Source organism: Petaurus breviceps, unplaced genomic scaffold (genome assembly GCF_028583685.1).
Source record: "Petaurus breviceps papuanus isolate PSGF00001 unplaced genomic scaffold, PetGlider_PUasm1.0 126, whole genome shotgun sequence".
Lineage (NCBI taxonomy): Eukaryota > Metazoa > Chordata > Mammalia > Diprotodontia > Petauridae > Petaurus > Petaurus breviceps.
Window position 1 is genome coordinate 75,997,657 of NW_027185655.1, and position 12,512 is coordinate 76,010,168.

The following is a 12,512-nucleotide window of genomic DNA, read 5'->3' on the forward strand; positions in this document are numbered from 1 at the left end:
GGGGGGGCAGGGCAATTGGGGTTAAGTGACTTGCCCAAGGTCACATGGCTAATAAGTATTAAGTGTCTGAGGTCAGATTTGAACTCAGGTCTTCCTGGCTCCAGGGCCAGTGCTCTATTCACTGAGCCACCTAGCCACCCCTGTAGGCTACTTTTCAATATTACCAAACTGGGTTGACCACTTTACTAATTTACCTTGCTCTCTTATTTTTGGTAGGGAATTATTTGCCCATGCTAACCTACTTTATGACTTCTGAGTCAATATTTCAGTATTTTGAGGATATGTGATTTCTTCTTTTTTATGTACATATATATATTTGAATATTTGATTTTAAAACTTTCAATTCCAGATTCATTCCCTTCCTTCCCCATCACCCACCTCCACTGGGAAGACAAGCAGTTCAGAACAGGTTGTACATGTGTGGCTAAGGCAAAACAACAACATAGTAGATATATTGTAAAAGACTGACTACACTTCCCTCCCTCCCATCCCACCTCCCACCCTATCCACTCTCCACCCTGATCCCCTCCCTTTTCAAAAGTGGGTGCTTCCAACTTACCTCCCCCCCAGCCTGCCCTCTCTTCCATTATTCCCCCTCTCATGCCCTTTCTCCCCCTATTCTCCTGTAGGGTGAGATCCCCTATTTAGTGTGTATTTCACTCCTTACTCAAGCCAGATTCAATGGGAATAAGGTTGACCCATTCCCTTTTGCCTTCCTATTCTTCCCCTCCACTGAAACCATTTTCCCTTGCCTCTTCTATATGAGATAGTTTACCCCATTCTGTCTCTCCCCATTTCCTCTCATTATATTCCTCTCTCACCTCTTAATTTCACCTTTTAAGTATCATCCCTTCCTGTTAAATTGGTCCTGTGCCCTCTATCTATGTATGCCTGTAAACATACATACATTCACATATGTATTCATATGCCCATATACCCTCATATATAGATATAGATATAGATATATTTCTAATCCCTTCAACTACTGAGAAAAGTTTCATAAGTTACAATTATTGTTTTTCCATGTAGGAATGTTAATAGTTCAACTTTGATAAGTTCCTTATGATTTCTTTTCCCTGTTTACCTTCTCATGCTTCTCTTGCTTCTTGTATCTAAATGTCAAATTTTCTATTCAACTCTGGTTTTTTCAGCAAGTATGCTTGAAAGTCCTCTATTCCACTGAATGACCATATTTTCCCCTGAAACATGATACTCAGTTTTGCTGGGTAGGTTACTCTTGGTTTTAATCCCAGCTCCCTTGACCTCCGAAATATCACATTCCAAGCCCTTCAATCCCTCAGTGTAGAAGCTGCCAGATCCTGGATTATCCTGATTGTGTTTCCACAATATTCAAATGGTTTCTTCCTGGCTGCTTGTAATATTCTCTCCTTAATCTGGGAATTCCGGAACCTGGCTATAATATTCCTAGGAGTTTTCTTTTTGGGATCTTTTTCAGGAGGTGATCGGTGGATTCTTTCAACCTCTATTTTGCCCTCTGGTACTAAAACATCAGGGCAGTTTTCTTTGAGAACTTCCTGGAGGATGCTTTCTAGGTTCTTACTTTGGTCATGGCTTTCAGGTAGTCGAATAATTTTTAAATTATCTTTCCTGGATCTATTTTCCGGGTCAGTGGTTTTTCCCATGAGATATTTCACTTTGCCTTCTATTCTTTCATTTGTTTGGATCTGTTTAACAGCATCTTGATTTCTCATAAAGTCATTAGCTTCCATTTGCTCCAATCTAATTCTGAAGCCATGATTCTCCTCACTGAGCTTTTTAGATTTTTTTTCCATCTGGCAAATTCGACTTTTCAAGGCATTCTTCTCCTCATTGCCTTTTTGAGCCTCCTTTGCCATTTGAGTCAGTCTGTTTTTTAAGGTGTTATTTTCCTCAGTCAGGCTGTTGACTCTCATTTCATAATTTTCTTGCATTGTTCTCATTTCTCTTCCCAATTTTTCCTCCACTTCTCTTATCTGCTTCTTAAGGTCCTCTATGGCCTGTAACCAGCTCATATTTTCCTTTGAAGCTTTTGGTGCAGGAGTTCTGACTTCACTGTCTTCCTCCTGTTCCATGCCTTGCTCCTTCTTGTTCCCAAAATAGGAGTGTATTGTTGGAATCTTCTGTCTGCTTTGTTTCCTTTGCCTGCTCATTTTGCCACTCAATTAGTTGATTTTTGGGCTTTTTGCCACAGTAAGACTGCCACCAGACAGGGGAGCTTTCATCCCAAATGCTGGGATTTTCTCAGCTGCCGGAGGTATTAGATGGGTGCCCTCTCTGAGGTCTCCACATGCTCTGGCAAGCTGGACACACACCAGGACCTCCACCCTAGACTGCGATCCAGATCCAAGCAGGTTAAAGCAAGAGGGATTATCCCTCAGACTGGTGCTTGGTCCCCTTACACTGTGCAGGCCAGGAGCTGAAGCCGCCACCACTGGCTGGCTGTGCCGGTGTCTCAGCGGCTTTTCGCCCTGGGGGTAAAAGCCACGTACTCCCACTTACTGGTCCCAAAGTCCAGACTGTACTGACCTCTCACTTTGTCCTTTGTGTCTATGTGTTGATAAATCTGGAACCAGCCACAGCTGCTGCTGATCTGGAGTCCCTCTGGCCAGCGGCTGGTCAGGCCCTCCCTGGGGCTAAAGCCTCGGCATGGAGCTGGGCTCGGCGCGCTGTGCTGGAGTCCTGCCGGCCTGCCGGGGTGTCCTCAGTGGGAGGTTAGCTTTTCTGTGTCATTTTGTGTGTTCTGCAGCTCCAAAGTTTGTTTAGAGTCCCCTTTTTACATGGATTGGGGAGGGTGGAAGCCGGAGCCGCGGGAAGGTGGTGCTTCTACTCCGCCATCTTGGCTCCGCCCCCAGCAGGATATGACACTAAGAGGTCTTGAACCCAGTCATCCTGAAGACAGCTTTCTAGCCACTGAAACATGCTACCTTTCTGATTGTCAAAAATGATGATCATGATGATGATGATTTACTTGGAGGCAACTGTGGCACAATGGATAGAGCACTGGAATTGAAGTCAGGAAGACCTGAGTTCAAATGTAGCCTCAGACACTTGTTAGCTATGTGACCCTGGGCAAATCACTTCACCTTTGGTTTAGTTTCCTCAACTATAAAATGAAGACAATAATAGCACCTACCTCTCCAGGGTGTGAGTGGATCAAATACAATATTTGTAAAACATTTAGCATGGTGCCTAGTGCATAGTAGATGCTATACAGTTATTTTCCCCTTCCTCTTACTTCTTTACTTGCTGCTTTACCCTATCTGGACTATTTCTGGTACACAGCATTACATTGTCTTCCTCTGTCTTTGCCCAGTCTATCCCCCCATGCTAATTATGTTCACCTTTCTCATTTCTACTTCTAGTCATCCCTAGGACCTTTCAAGACTCAGCTCAGTAGCCACCAACTCTACAAAGAGAGAGAGAGAGAGAGAGAGAGAGAGAGAGAGTGTGTACATAGTACATATACGCATACATATAGAAACACATAAATATACATATGTGTATAATATGGTCTCATATATTATGTATTTGCTGTGTGATATATAAATATAGTATTACATATCTACAATATATTGTATATAGTATTATCTATAAATAATAAATTTTTTTGATTAATAAAATAAGCTATGAATCTAGTATTATATTTGTTACATATGTCACATAAGTATACAGTATACCATATATGTATTTACTGCATGTAAGTTATATTTACTTAACTCTGTACATATTGTTTCTTCTCAGTAGAATGCAAGTTTTTTGAAGGCAGCATCAGCATAGTGCCTGGTACATAGTAGATACTTAATAGATGTTTATTGAGTTGAGTTGACTTGAGCAAATCAAGATTTACACTTGAGATGATTCTGTCTGCAGTTATTTACGTGAGCAGGCCTTCCTTGACATTTATTTCTTTTTTCTCACTATTAAAACATTATTTCTCTATTTTGACAGATCTGTGACAAGTGCTTCCCAAGCTAAAATCTCTGTGTCTACTGCTGGCCAGACAAGTCGAGTGGTGACCATGGTCAGTCCCTCCACTGCAGCAGGGCCTTCCCAGAAACTCCAGGGGAATGGCGTAGCAGGGAGTTCCAATGTGGTGCCTGCCATAGAGGTGTCAGCAGCCCACATGCAGACAAGTCCACAGGCCAAGGTTCTGATGCCTATCATCAGGCAGATGACAGTCAATCAAGCTCGAAATGCTGTCCGTACAGGTAAGGAGGGAACTGTGAGGGGCTTGACCTTTTGAAAAGGCTGTGTGACCTTTAAGTCATGAATAACATTAGGAGGTAGAGACAGAGACGGGCCAATCAAATGGACTTCCACCTCACCTCGCCTGGGCTTATGCCAGGTGTATATGCATTTGTATCAGCAAATCCACAGATCTGAGATCCTAGAAATATCAGACCCCTGTGACCTGAAGCTCAGGTGTAATTTTGTCTCATGTCCCATCATGCTAATCACCCCCTGCTGCCTTGGGACTAAGCTTGCTAACTCTCTGACTGTGTAGTTTCCAGGAACCTAGACACAAGCTTGATTTGTATTCTAGCAGTGCAATCAGGGGCAGATCACTTCATTTTCTGTAAATTGAGGGTGTTAGACTAGATGATTTTTTTAAACACTAGAGCCTTCCCCTCTAAGGTTGGGGGGAAGGGGGATGGAAGAAGGATGCAAGCATTTAGGTACTATGTGCTAGTCATTGTGCTGCTAAGTACTTTACAAATATCTCGTTTGTAAATTTTAAACAATATACTATATAACAAATATAAAACTATTACCTCCCAAGGTGACTTTCCATCTACTCTGTATATATTTTATAGGCATTTATTTACATGTTGTCTCTCCCATTAGAATGTAGGCTTCTTGAGAGCCTGCACTTTTGAGGCTTTGTCCCCAGAACTTAGCATGATGCTGTCACATAGTTGTCATTTAATTAATGCTTGTTGATTGATTGATTGAAAGTCCTGTCTACCTTAAAGTCCAGTGATCCTATGATTCTCACATAGGAGACAGGGATTGAACCTGTGGCTTTCTTGGTCTGGGCAATTCCCAGATGAGGAAAATCTCTCCCCTGTAACAGAACATAACAGAGAGAGATTAAGTGATTTAGTGTATATCAGAAGTTGAACTTGAACCCAAGTCTTACTGACACCAAGATTAGCTCTCAATCCATGATTCCAGACTGTCTCTCATGATTCTACAAAAGAAATAGGTCTCTCCACCTTTTCATCTACCCTGGATCTATAGAATTCCTTCCTACTCCCCAAGAGTCCTAGAACTCACCAGTAGTATAAAACAAAACTTTTGAGTGCGCCTTTTTGAGGCCCCCAATAGCCTAAGAGTAAATAATGAAAGGTATTTTAAAAATTGAGAAGAGGAAGGGCAGAAACCAGACAATCATGTATTTGGTTGGGCAGTATATCAGAAACCTTCAGTTTCATTGGTCTGGAAACTCCTGCCACCTGCATGAGTGCAAACTTACTCTACCTTAAAGTTTAGAGACTTGCTCAGAGAGTATTGGACTTGCCTGGTTTCACAGCTAATAAGTATTAGAAAATGCTTTGAAAGAGTTGATGGGACTTAAAAGGGGGAAGGACTGGCCCACAATCAGACATTTAATACTTATCAGATGTGGGATTTGAGAGAATTACCTGAAGCTCAGAGACAAAAAGAAGAGGGTGTAGCAGGAGGAAGATGAAATGATTGAGGAAACAAAGGTTCAAACTTGCAAGCATATCGATTTATTAAGCAATGCATGGCAATTTCCTAACAAAGTGGGAGCAGACCTCCTCAGCTTTGGCCTAGAATCCAAATATAGGGGGAGGCAGACTTTTCTATATTAAAAGCAATCAAATAAGACTAATTAATTAAAAGGAAACTGTAATATTAGGTAATCTGATTTCTAATTGGCTCAGAATTAGGGACTTTCCAAATTGGGAGGGAGAGAACAAATAGGTGGAATTCCCCAAATTCAGAAAAAAGAGGTATCCCACTCAAGCCAAATGTCTTTGAACAATCAAAGGAAAATAGAAATAGTAACTGATTGATCAGTACAGGGCCAGATTTTAGATAAGACATATGGGTTACTTGAGATGTACAATTAATTGTAGGAGAATTCCTTGCATCAATCTTTGGATCTATCTGGGTTTCTGGTCAACATAACCTAGGTCTTTGGTTAAGGGTTTCTAAGCAATAGGTAGAAGTGATCCTAGCTACAAAGGGCTAGGCTCAAACCACATAATATTTTTTTCCAATTCTCACAATTGAATAAAGTTTTCATACAGGACAGAAGTTGGACTAGATCTGTAATTGAATAGAAAGGGAACTGAGCTAGCTCTAGAATTGAGTAACAAGAGGGAGTCAGTGTGGTTCACTCAGTTCCCACAATTAGCTACTTGCTGTCCCAATCCCCTCAGTTCCCTCAAAGGGGAAAAGAATAAGCATTTATTAAGCCTGCTATGTACCCAGCATTGTGCTAAGCACAGTGTTATCTCATTTGATGTTCACAACAACTCTGGGAAGTAGGTGCTGTTATTATTCTCATTTCACTGCTGAGGAAACTGAGGTAAGCAGAGGTTAAGGTACTTAACACTGTGTCCTATAGCTAGTATGTGTCTGAAGTAGATTTGAACTCGAATCTTTCTGACTTTCAGGCCTAGTGCTTGGAATATGGTGCTGCCAATCTTGGTTAGTAAGATCCATAAAAAGTTGTCTCCAGTGGCACTGGTATCATGAAAATCTTACCTGTCTTCTTAGAGGATTAGATGTTAGCTGAACAGAGGGCCCCTGGATAACAAAAAATCTGACCTTTGAAAGACTGACCTCTAATTGGAAATGCCTTTCCTAGTATTTGACTGAGACAAAACACTTTGAAGCCTCCACCATAGAGCCTTATTACAAAATAGCAAACGTTTATCATGTTCTGTTACAATGGAGTGACTCATCCTGACAAGTAATGTTTATTAGAAAATTAAAGATTTGTGTTTCCTCCCCTCTCTACTAGTTGCTGTTCACAACCAGGAACGCCCCACAGCTGCAGTGACACCCATTCAGGTGCAGAATTCAGCCTGCCTCGGCCCTGCAACTGTGATCCTACCCCATCAGCAACCTCAGCCTCCAATTCCGAACTCTACTGCCTATGTGGCTGCTGCTGTCAACCTCAGCCGGCCAACTGTGCCACTGGCCTGTGCGGCAACTGCTTCCTTGAACTCCCCTGACATCCCTGCCACATCTCTGGAGACAGAAATGAGTGGTCAGGCAGGGACAGCCCTCCCTGGACCCTCTGCTTCTCCTGAGAATGCATTATCTGCTGGTGCAAGTATCCTTGCCACCAAATCAGACAAGGATAGCAAGGTGGGACCAGCATCCTCTTCCTCTCTCTTGTCAAGGACTGATCATCTGAGTCACTTAGTTCTCTTCCTTTTCCACTTTTCTGTTGCTCACTTCTCATCTTACTGTTCTATGGAAAACACGTCAGATTTAAAGTCAGTCAGAGGTCCTAAGATTAAATTCTGATCCTGCTGCATACTTGTTTTCCTTATCAGCTAAATGAAGAAGGTGGCTAGGTGATCTTTGGTCTGAAAGAAGATTTAAATGGAAAATTAACTTCTTGGAGCCAATTCAGTCCGATGCAACGAGCATTTATTTAAGTTTATTTAAAATCGTCCCTGGATCTTTCACTTGAAGGGTGGGGTGAGGAATATAGCACTTAAACGTACATGATAATATGTACGAGACAATGTGTGTGTGTTGGGTGTTGGGTGGGGGTAGATAAATTCCAAATAAGGAAGTGACTGACAGCAAAAATGAATCATTAGGGGCAACCAGGTAGCACAGTGAATAGAGCACCGGCTCTGGAGTCAGGAGTTCAAATCCGGCCTCAGACACTTGACACTTACTAGCTGTGTGACCTTGGGCAAGTTACTTAACCCCAATTGCCCTGCCTTCCGCCTTCCAGAAAAAGACAAAAAAAATTGAATCATTACAGTGACTCTTAATGAACATTTTATAAGTTTGTCCCAGTATAGCTCGCATCAGCCCCAGGGCACAATTGAACTCTCAGACATCTGGTTCTTTGCTAATGTACATGGGTCTGTTTAAATTGTTAGGTATACCTGTAAACAGTAGTTTATGAGGGAATAAACCTCATAGCCTACTAAAAAGTTAATATTTGGTTGCAAGGTTAACATGAGAGTTTATGAATAAAGCAGATCAGTATTGGTTTGGTCTTTATAACTAACTGCATGAAGCTAAGTCCCAAGACTAGTATTTCATACTGTGTGAATACTTTTTAAAGAAGATTTATTGTTGTAGCTTAGATTCGAAGGTTTAGAAAAGGCATTTCAAGATCTGTTGTTGCTGACTGACAAAACCAAATGGTGGTCTTACATCTGCAATAGAGAATCTTCCAGAAAGCCAAAGGAAGCTCAGCCTTTGACAGCTCCCTTGGTGTTCCACAATGTCAACTTCTACTGGCATGAAAATGTCTCCGTGAGACATTTTTGCCCAAATGCTTTTCATTTCTCCCAGTTTTTTGTCCCTTGCCATCTTAAAGCTGACCTCTTGTCCCCGTGGCATATTGTACCCCTTTAATTCTCCTAAGGAAGGCCCGCCAGGGCTGCCAAGTCATCACTGCACCTCCCATGCCTCTGCTAGCAGCTGTCCTTCAGACAGAACATGTCTTGAGGATCTAGATTTTAAGTTTTGTTGTTTGTTTTCCCCTAAATCCAACAGTAGCAAATGTAAATGGGAACTGAATTTTAAAAGACTTATCTTGTTCAAATTTAGTAAATTCTAAATTCTTAGATCACCATCCTTGATAAAAGGAACAGATTTTTTTATGTTAAGAGGCAGTTCTAGCAAAAGTAGGCCATTTTCCCCATCTAGTCTTCTGAAGTTTTCAGTTCTCTTGTGATGCTGTTCTTGGGGTCTGCAGGGCTTAAAACAGGTTTTAAAAAATCCATCTTAGGGAGGCTAGGTAGCACAGCAAGTAAGAGCACCGGCTCCAGTGTTGAGAAGACCTGGAAACCGAATCCCGGGCTCAGATACTCAGCACCACACCCAGAAATAATAACTGGCCATGTAACCTTGAGCAAGTTACTTAACCCCGATTGCTTTAAAAAAAAAAAATCCATCTTCAAGATCATCAAGACCAAGGGAGAAGCAATTGGGGAGTGGTTGCTCTTTTTTTTCTTCTTCTTTTGTAATTTTATTTATTTTTTTGTTACATTTTAAGTTCTGAAGTTTCACCCCCACTCCCCACCACCACAATTATAATATATGTGTACACATGTATGTATATATGTATGTGTGTGTATGTAAAACCATACTATGCATAATTCTATTTATCAGTTCTTTCTCTGGAGGTGGATAGCATCTTTCTTCATAGTTCCTTTGTAGTTGATTCAAATCAACTCAAGTATCTATAATACTCAGAATAACATAGTCTTTCACAGTTGTTCTTCAGGCAATATTGCTGTTACCTTATACAGCATTCCCTTTGTTCTGCTCATTTTACTCTTTGTTATTTCATTCAGGTTTTTCCATGTTTTTCTAAAATCAACCTGCTCATCATTTCTTACAGCACAGTAGTATCCTAGGGGGAGTGGTTCTTAATTTTTTCTGTGTCATAGACTCCCAGGGCAGCCTAGTGAAGCCAGAATAATGTTTTTATGTGTGTAAAATGAAATACTGGGAATTACAGAGGAATCAAATTTACACTGAAACATAGTTGTCATAAAAGCTTTTTTACTTTCATGTACACCAAGGAAAGACCACGCCCTGGATTTATTTCAGTCTCACTTTACAGGGGGCAAAATGTTTATTTCATTGAATTGAATTGGGTACATTCTTCACTCAAAATTTGAGAATTCTTGACTGTTTGGTGATCAGTTATTCAATCTGGAAACAGTCCATGGCTCTGGATTTCTATCTGTCTTCTAGTTTCTCAACCTAGCTTGAAAGCAAGAAAGGAAATAAAAGGGAAATCAACAGCCCTGTAAAATGACATTGTTATTAACACTGATGTTTAGCAGTTTGGGTTGGGAAGGGAGGAACAAGGACTTGGTAAAATGAGAGGTTTGGAGGGATTGACTTCAGTTTTCATGCTGCCCTTTCCTCCTAGCTAATTGAAAGTTTGCTGTATTTGGTATTCAATATTCCTCTTTAATGCATGAAAGGTACTTCCTGCCTGATGCTAGTTTCTGTCCTTAATAGTTTTTTTCAATTCAAATGCCAGTCACACCATTAAATCCCCTGAAGAAAAAACTTGCCTGAAAAAACATTATTTCATCTAAAAATAATTTCCTGAGAAATCCACAGAGGAGTTGTAATTAGGAGGACTTGTTAAAAATGGTTTGTCCCCTTTTTCAAGAATAGTGATCTCAGAGTTTAGAATTTGCTTTGAACAGAGATCAGTCTTTTAAAATTCAGCTCCTGTTTACATTTTGTAGTGTTGGGCTTATGGAGGACACACACACACAACACACACACACACCTTGATCTCCAGGACCCAAGCTTTTAATTCTGCCACATGAGAAGTAAATGGCATAAATATAATCAAATAAATGCAAGCCAATGTGGAATTTTATAGTTGACTTCGTGAATAATGCCTAAATTAAGGAATACTTTATAGGAATAAGAATCTAATGAGTGACCAAATGGCCAAAATCAGGAGAAAGAAGAAGTAAAGGACATGGAAAATCCTGCAAAAAGACCATAAGTCCCTTGGTAATTGACATGTTTAATACTAAATTACATGTGGAGAGAGAGAGAGAGAGAGAGAGAGAGAGAGCTCAGAGGCAAATAAAAGACATACATACACAGGGAATGAGAACTAGCAGATCCTGCAGGCCAGTGTAGTATGGTAGAAATTGCTGGGATTGGAGTCAGAGGACCCAGGTTCATATCCCACATCTGACACTGCCCATGTGACCTTTGGCAAGTCACTTAGACCTAATTTTCCTCATCTGGAAAGGGAGAGGATTAGACCAGATAACCTTTGAGGTCTTTTCTAGCTCTCAATTTATAAATTTTGTTATTGTTATTAAGTCTTTTTGGTCATGTCCAACTCTGTGTGACCCCATTTGGGGTTTTCTTGACAAAGATACTGCAGTTGTTTGCTATTTCCTTCTCCAGCTCATTTTACAGATGAGGAAACTGAGGCAAAGATGGTGAAGTGACTTGCCCAGGGTCACATAGCTAGTAAGTGTCTGAGAATTTGAATTCAGGAAGCCCAGCACTCTATCTACTTACCCTCTATAATCCTATGATTCTTTGATTATAAGAGTAAACATAATGCCAGACTAAAACTAATATGTCTGTTACAGAAGGAAAGGAGAAGTCTGCTGAAGTTGCTTTCTGGTGCCTCCACCAAACGGAAACCTCGAGCTTCTCCTCCAGCCTCCCCAACTCTGGAAGTGGAACAGGGTCCGTCGGAGCTGGCCCTGCAAGGGGCTATGGGGCCTGAGCTCCCTGCAAGAGGCAGTCATGGTAGAGCTGGGTCCTGTCCCGTGGATGGGGACAGCCCAACGTCAGCAGTCCTAGAGGCACTTCACAGGAAGACAAGCTCACTGGATGCCAATGTTCCCATTGCTCCACCCCCAAGGCAACCCTGTTCCTCCTTGGGTCTTGTCCTGAATGAGTCAAGGCCTGTAGTCTGTGAAAGGTGAGTTTTAGGGGTTACTGCAGAAGAAAATAAGCATTTATTAAGTGTCTCCTTACAGAGGTGGGGAATCTTTAACCTCCAGGTCACATGTAGCCCTCTAGGTCCTCAAGTGCAACCCTTTGGCACACATTCCACAGAACAAATCACCCCAATTAAAGAAATTTGTTCTGTGAAACTTGGACTTAGTAAAAAGGCCATATCCAAGGACCTAGAAGGCCACATGTGGCATCAAGGCTGCAAGATTCCCCCCAACCCCTCCACTATGTGCCAGGCACTGTGCTAAGCACTTTACAAATATTTTCTCATTTGGTCCTCACAGTAACCCTGGGAGGTGGGTGCTCCTGTTGTCCCCATTTTGCAGTTGAGGAAACTGAGGCAGACAGGTTAGGTGATTTGCCAGGGGTCATACAGCTGATAAGGGTCTGAGGCTGAATTTGAGCATTGGTCTTCCTGACTATGGACCTAGTGCTCTATTCACTGTGCCACTTAGTGGTTCCTAGCAGCCGATAAAGTAGGTGTTTTTGTTTGTTTTTTTTGTTCAATTAGAAAGCCTTTGTTTTCTCTCCCTCCCACCTTTCCTCTCTTGGGGAACAAATCTCCAAAGTCAAGCAAAACAAATTCGGAGAAGTGCTTTGTGAGCCTTAAGACTATCAGTCTGATTGGGATTTTTACTCATAGCTTTTGACAGGGCTGCGAGGAGTAGCAATGGTTTGTATCAGTACTACTCATTAGGAAGCAGCTGAAGCCTTTTGTCAACCTAGAACATTGCTTTTCGATGATTCCTCTGCCAGAAGCATGTGGCTAACTTACCATGGTTTCCCAGATAATTTTATCTCCTCCTCCTGACCCAGTG

At 41.5% G+C, this 12,512-nt stretch overlaps 1 protein-coding gene and 1 long non-coding RNA gene across 5 annotated transcripts in view; one reads left to right on the top strand and one right to left on the bottom strand.

The window, feature by feature from the left end:
• SH3RF1 (SH3 domain containing ring finger 1) overlaps nt 1-12,512 on the top strand; it is a 243,384-nt gene that overhangs the window by 217,110 nt on the left and 13,762 nt on the right. For all 4 annotated transcript variants that reach the window (XM_069097176.1, XM_069097183.1, XM_069097189.1 and 1 more), the window contains 3 exons: nt 3,949-4,208; nt 6,998-7,347; nt 11,322-11,659. In XM_069097176.1, coding sequence (XP_068953277.1) covers nt 3,949-4,208; nt 6,998-7,347; nt 11,322-11,659 — 948 coding nt within the window. The remainder of the gene's footprint in view (nt 1-3,948; nt 4,209-6,997; nt 7,348-11,321; nt 11,660-12,512) is intronic.
• Nucleotides 7,355-12,512, bottom strand: part of LOC138168155 (uncharacterized) — a 44,176-nt gene continuing 39,018 nt past the window's right edge. The window contains exon 4 of the long non-coding RNA XR_011170043.1: nt 7,355-9,945. This is a non-coding gene — a long non-coding RNA (uncharacterized lncRNA). The remainder of the gene's footprint in view (nt 9,946-12,512) is intronic.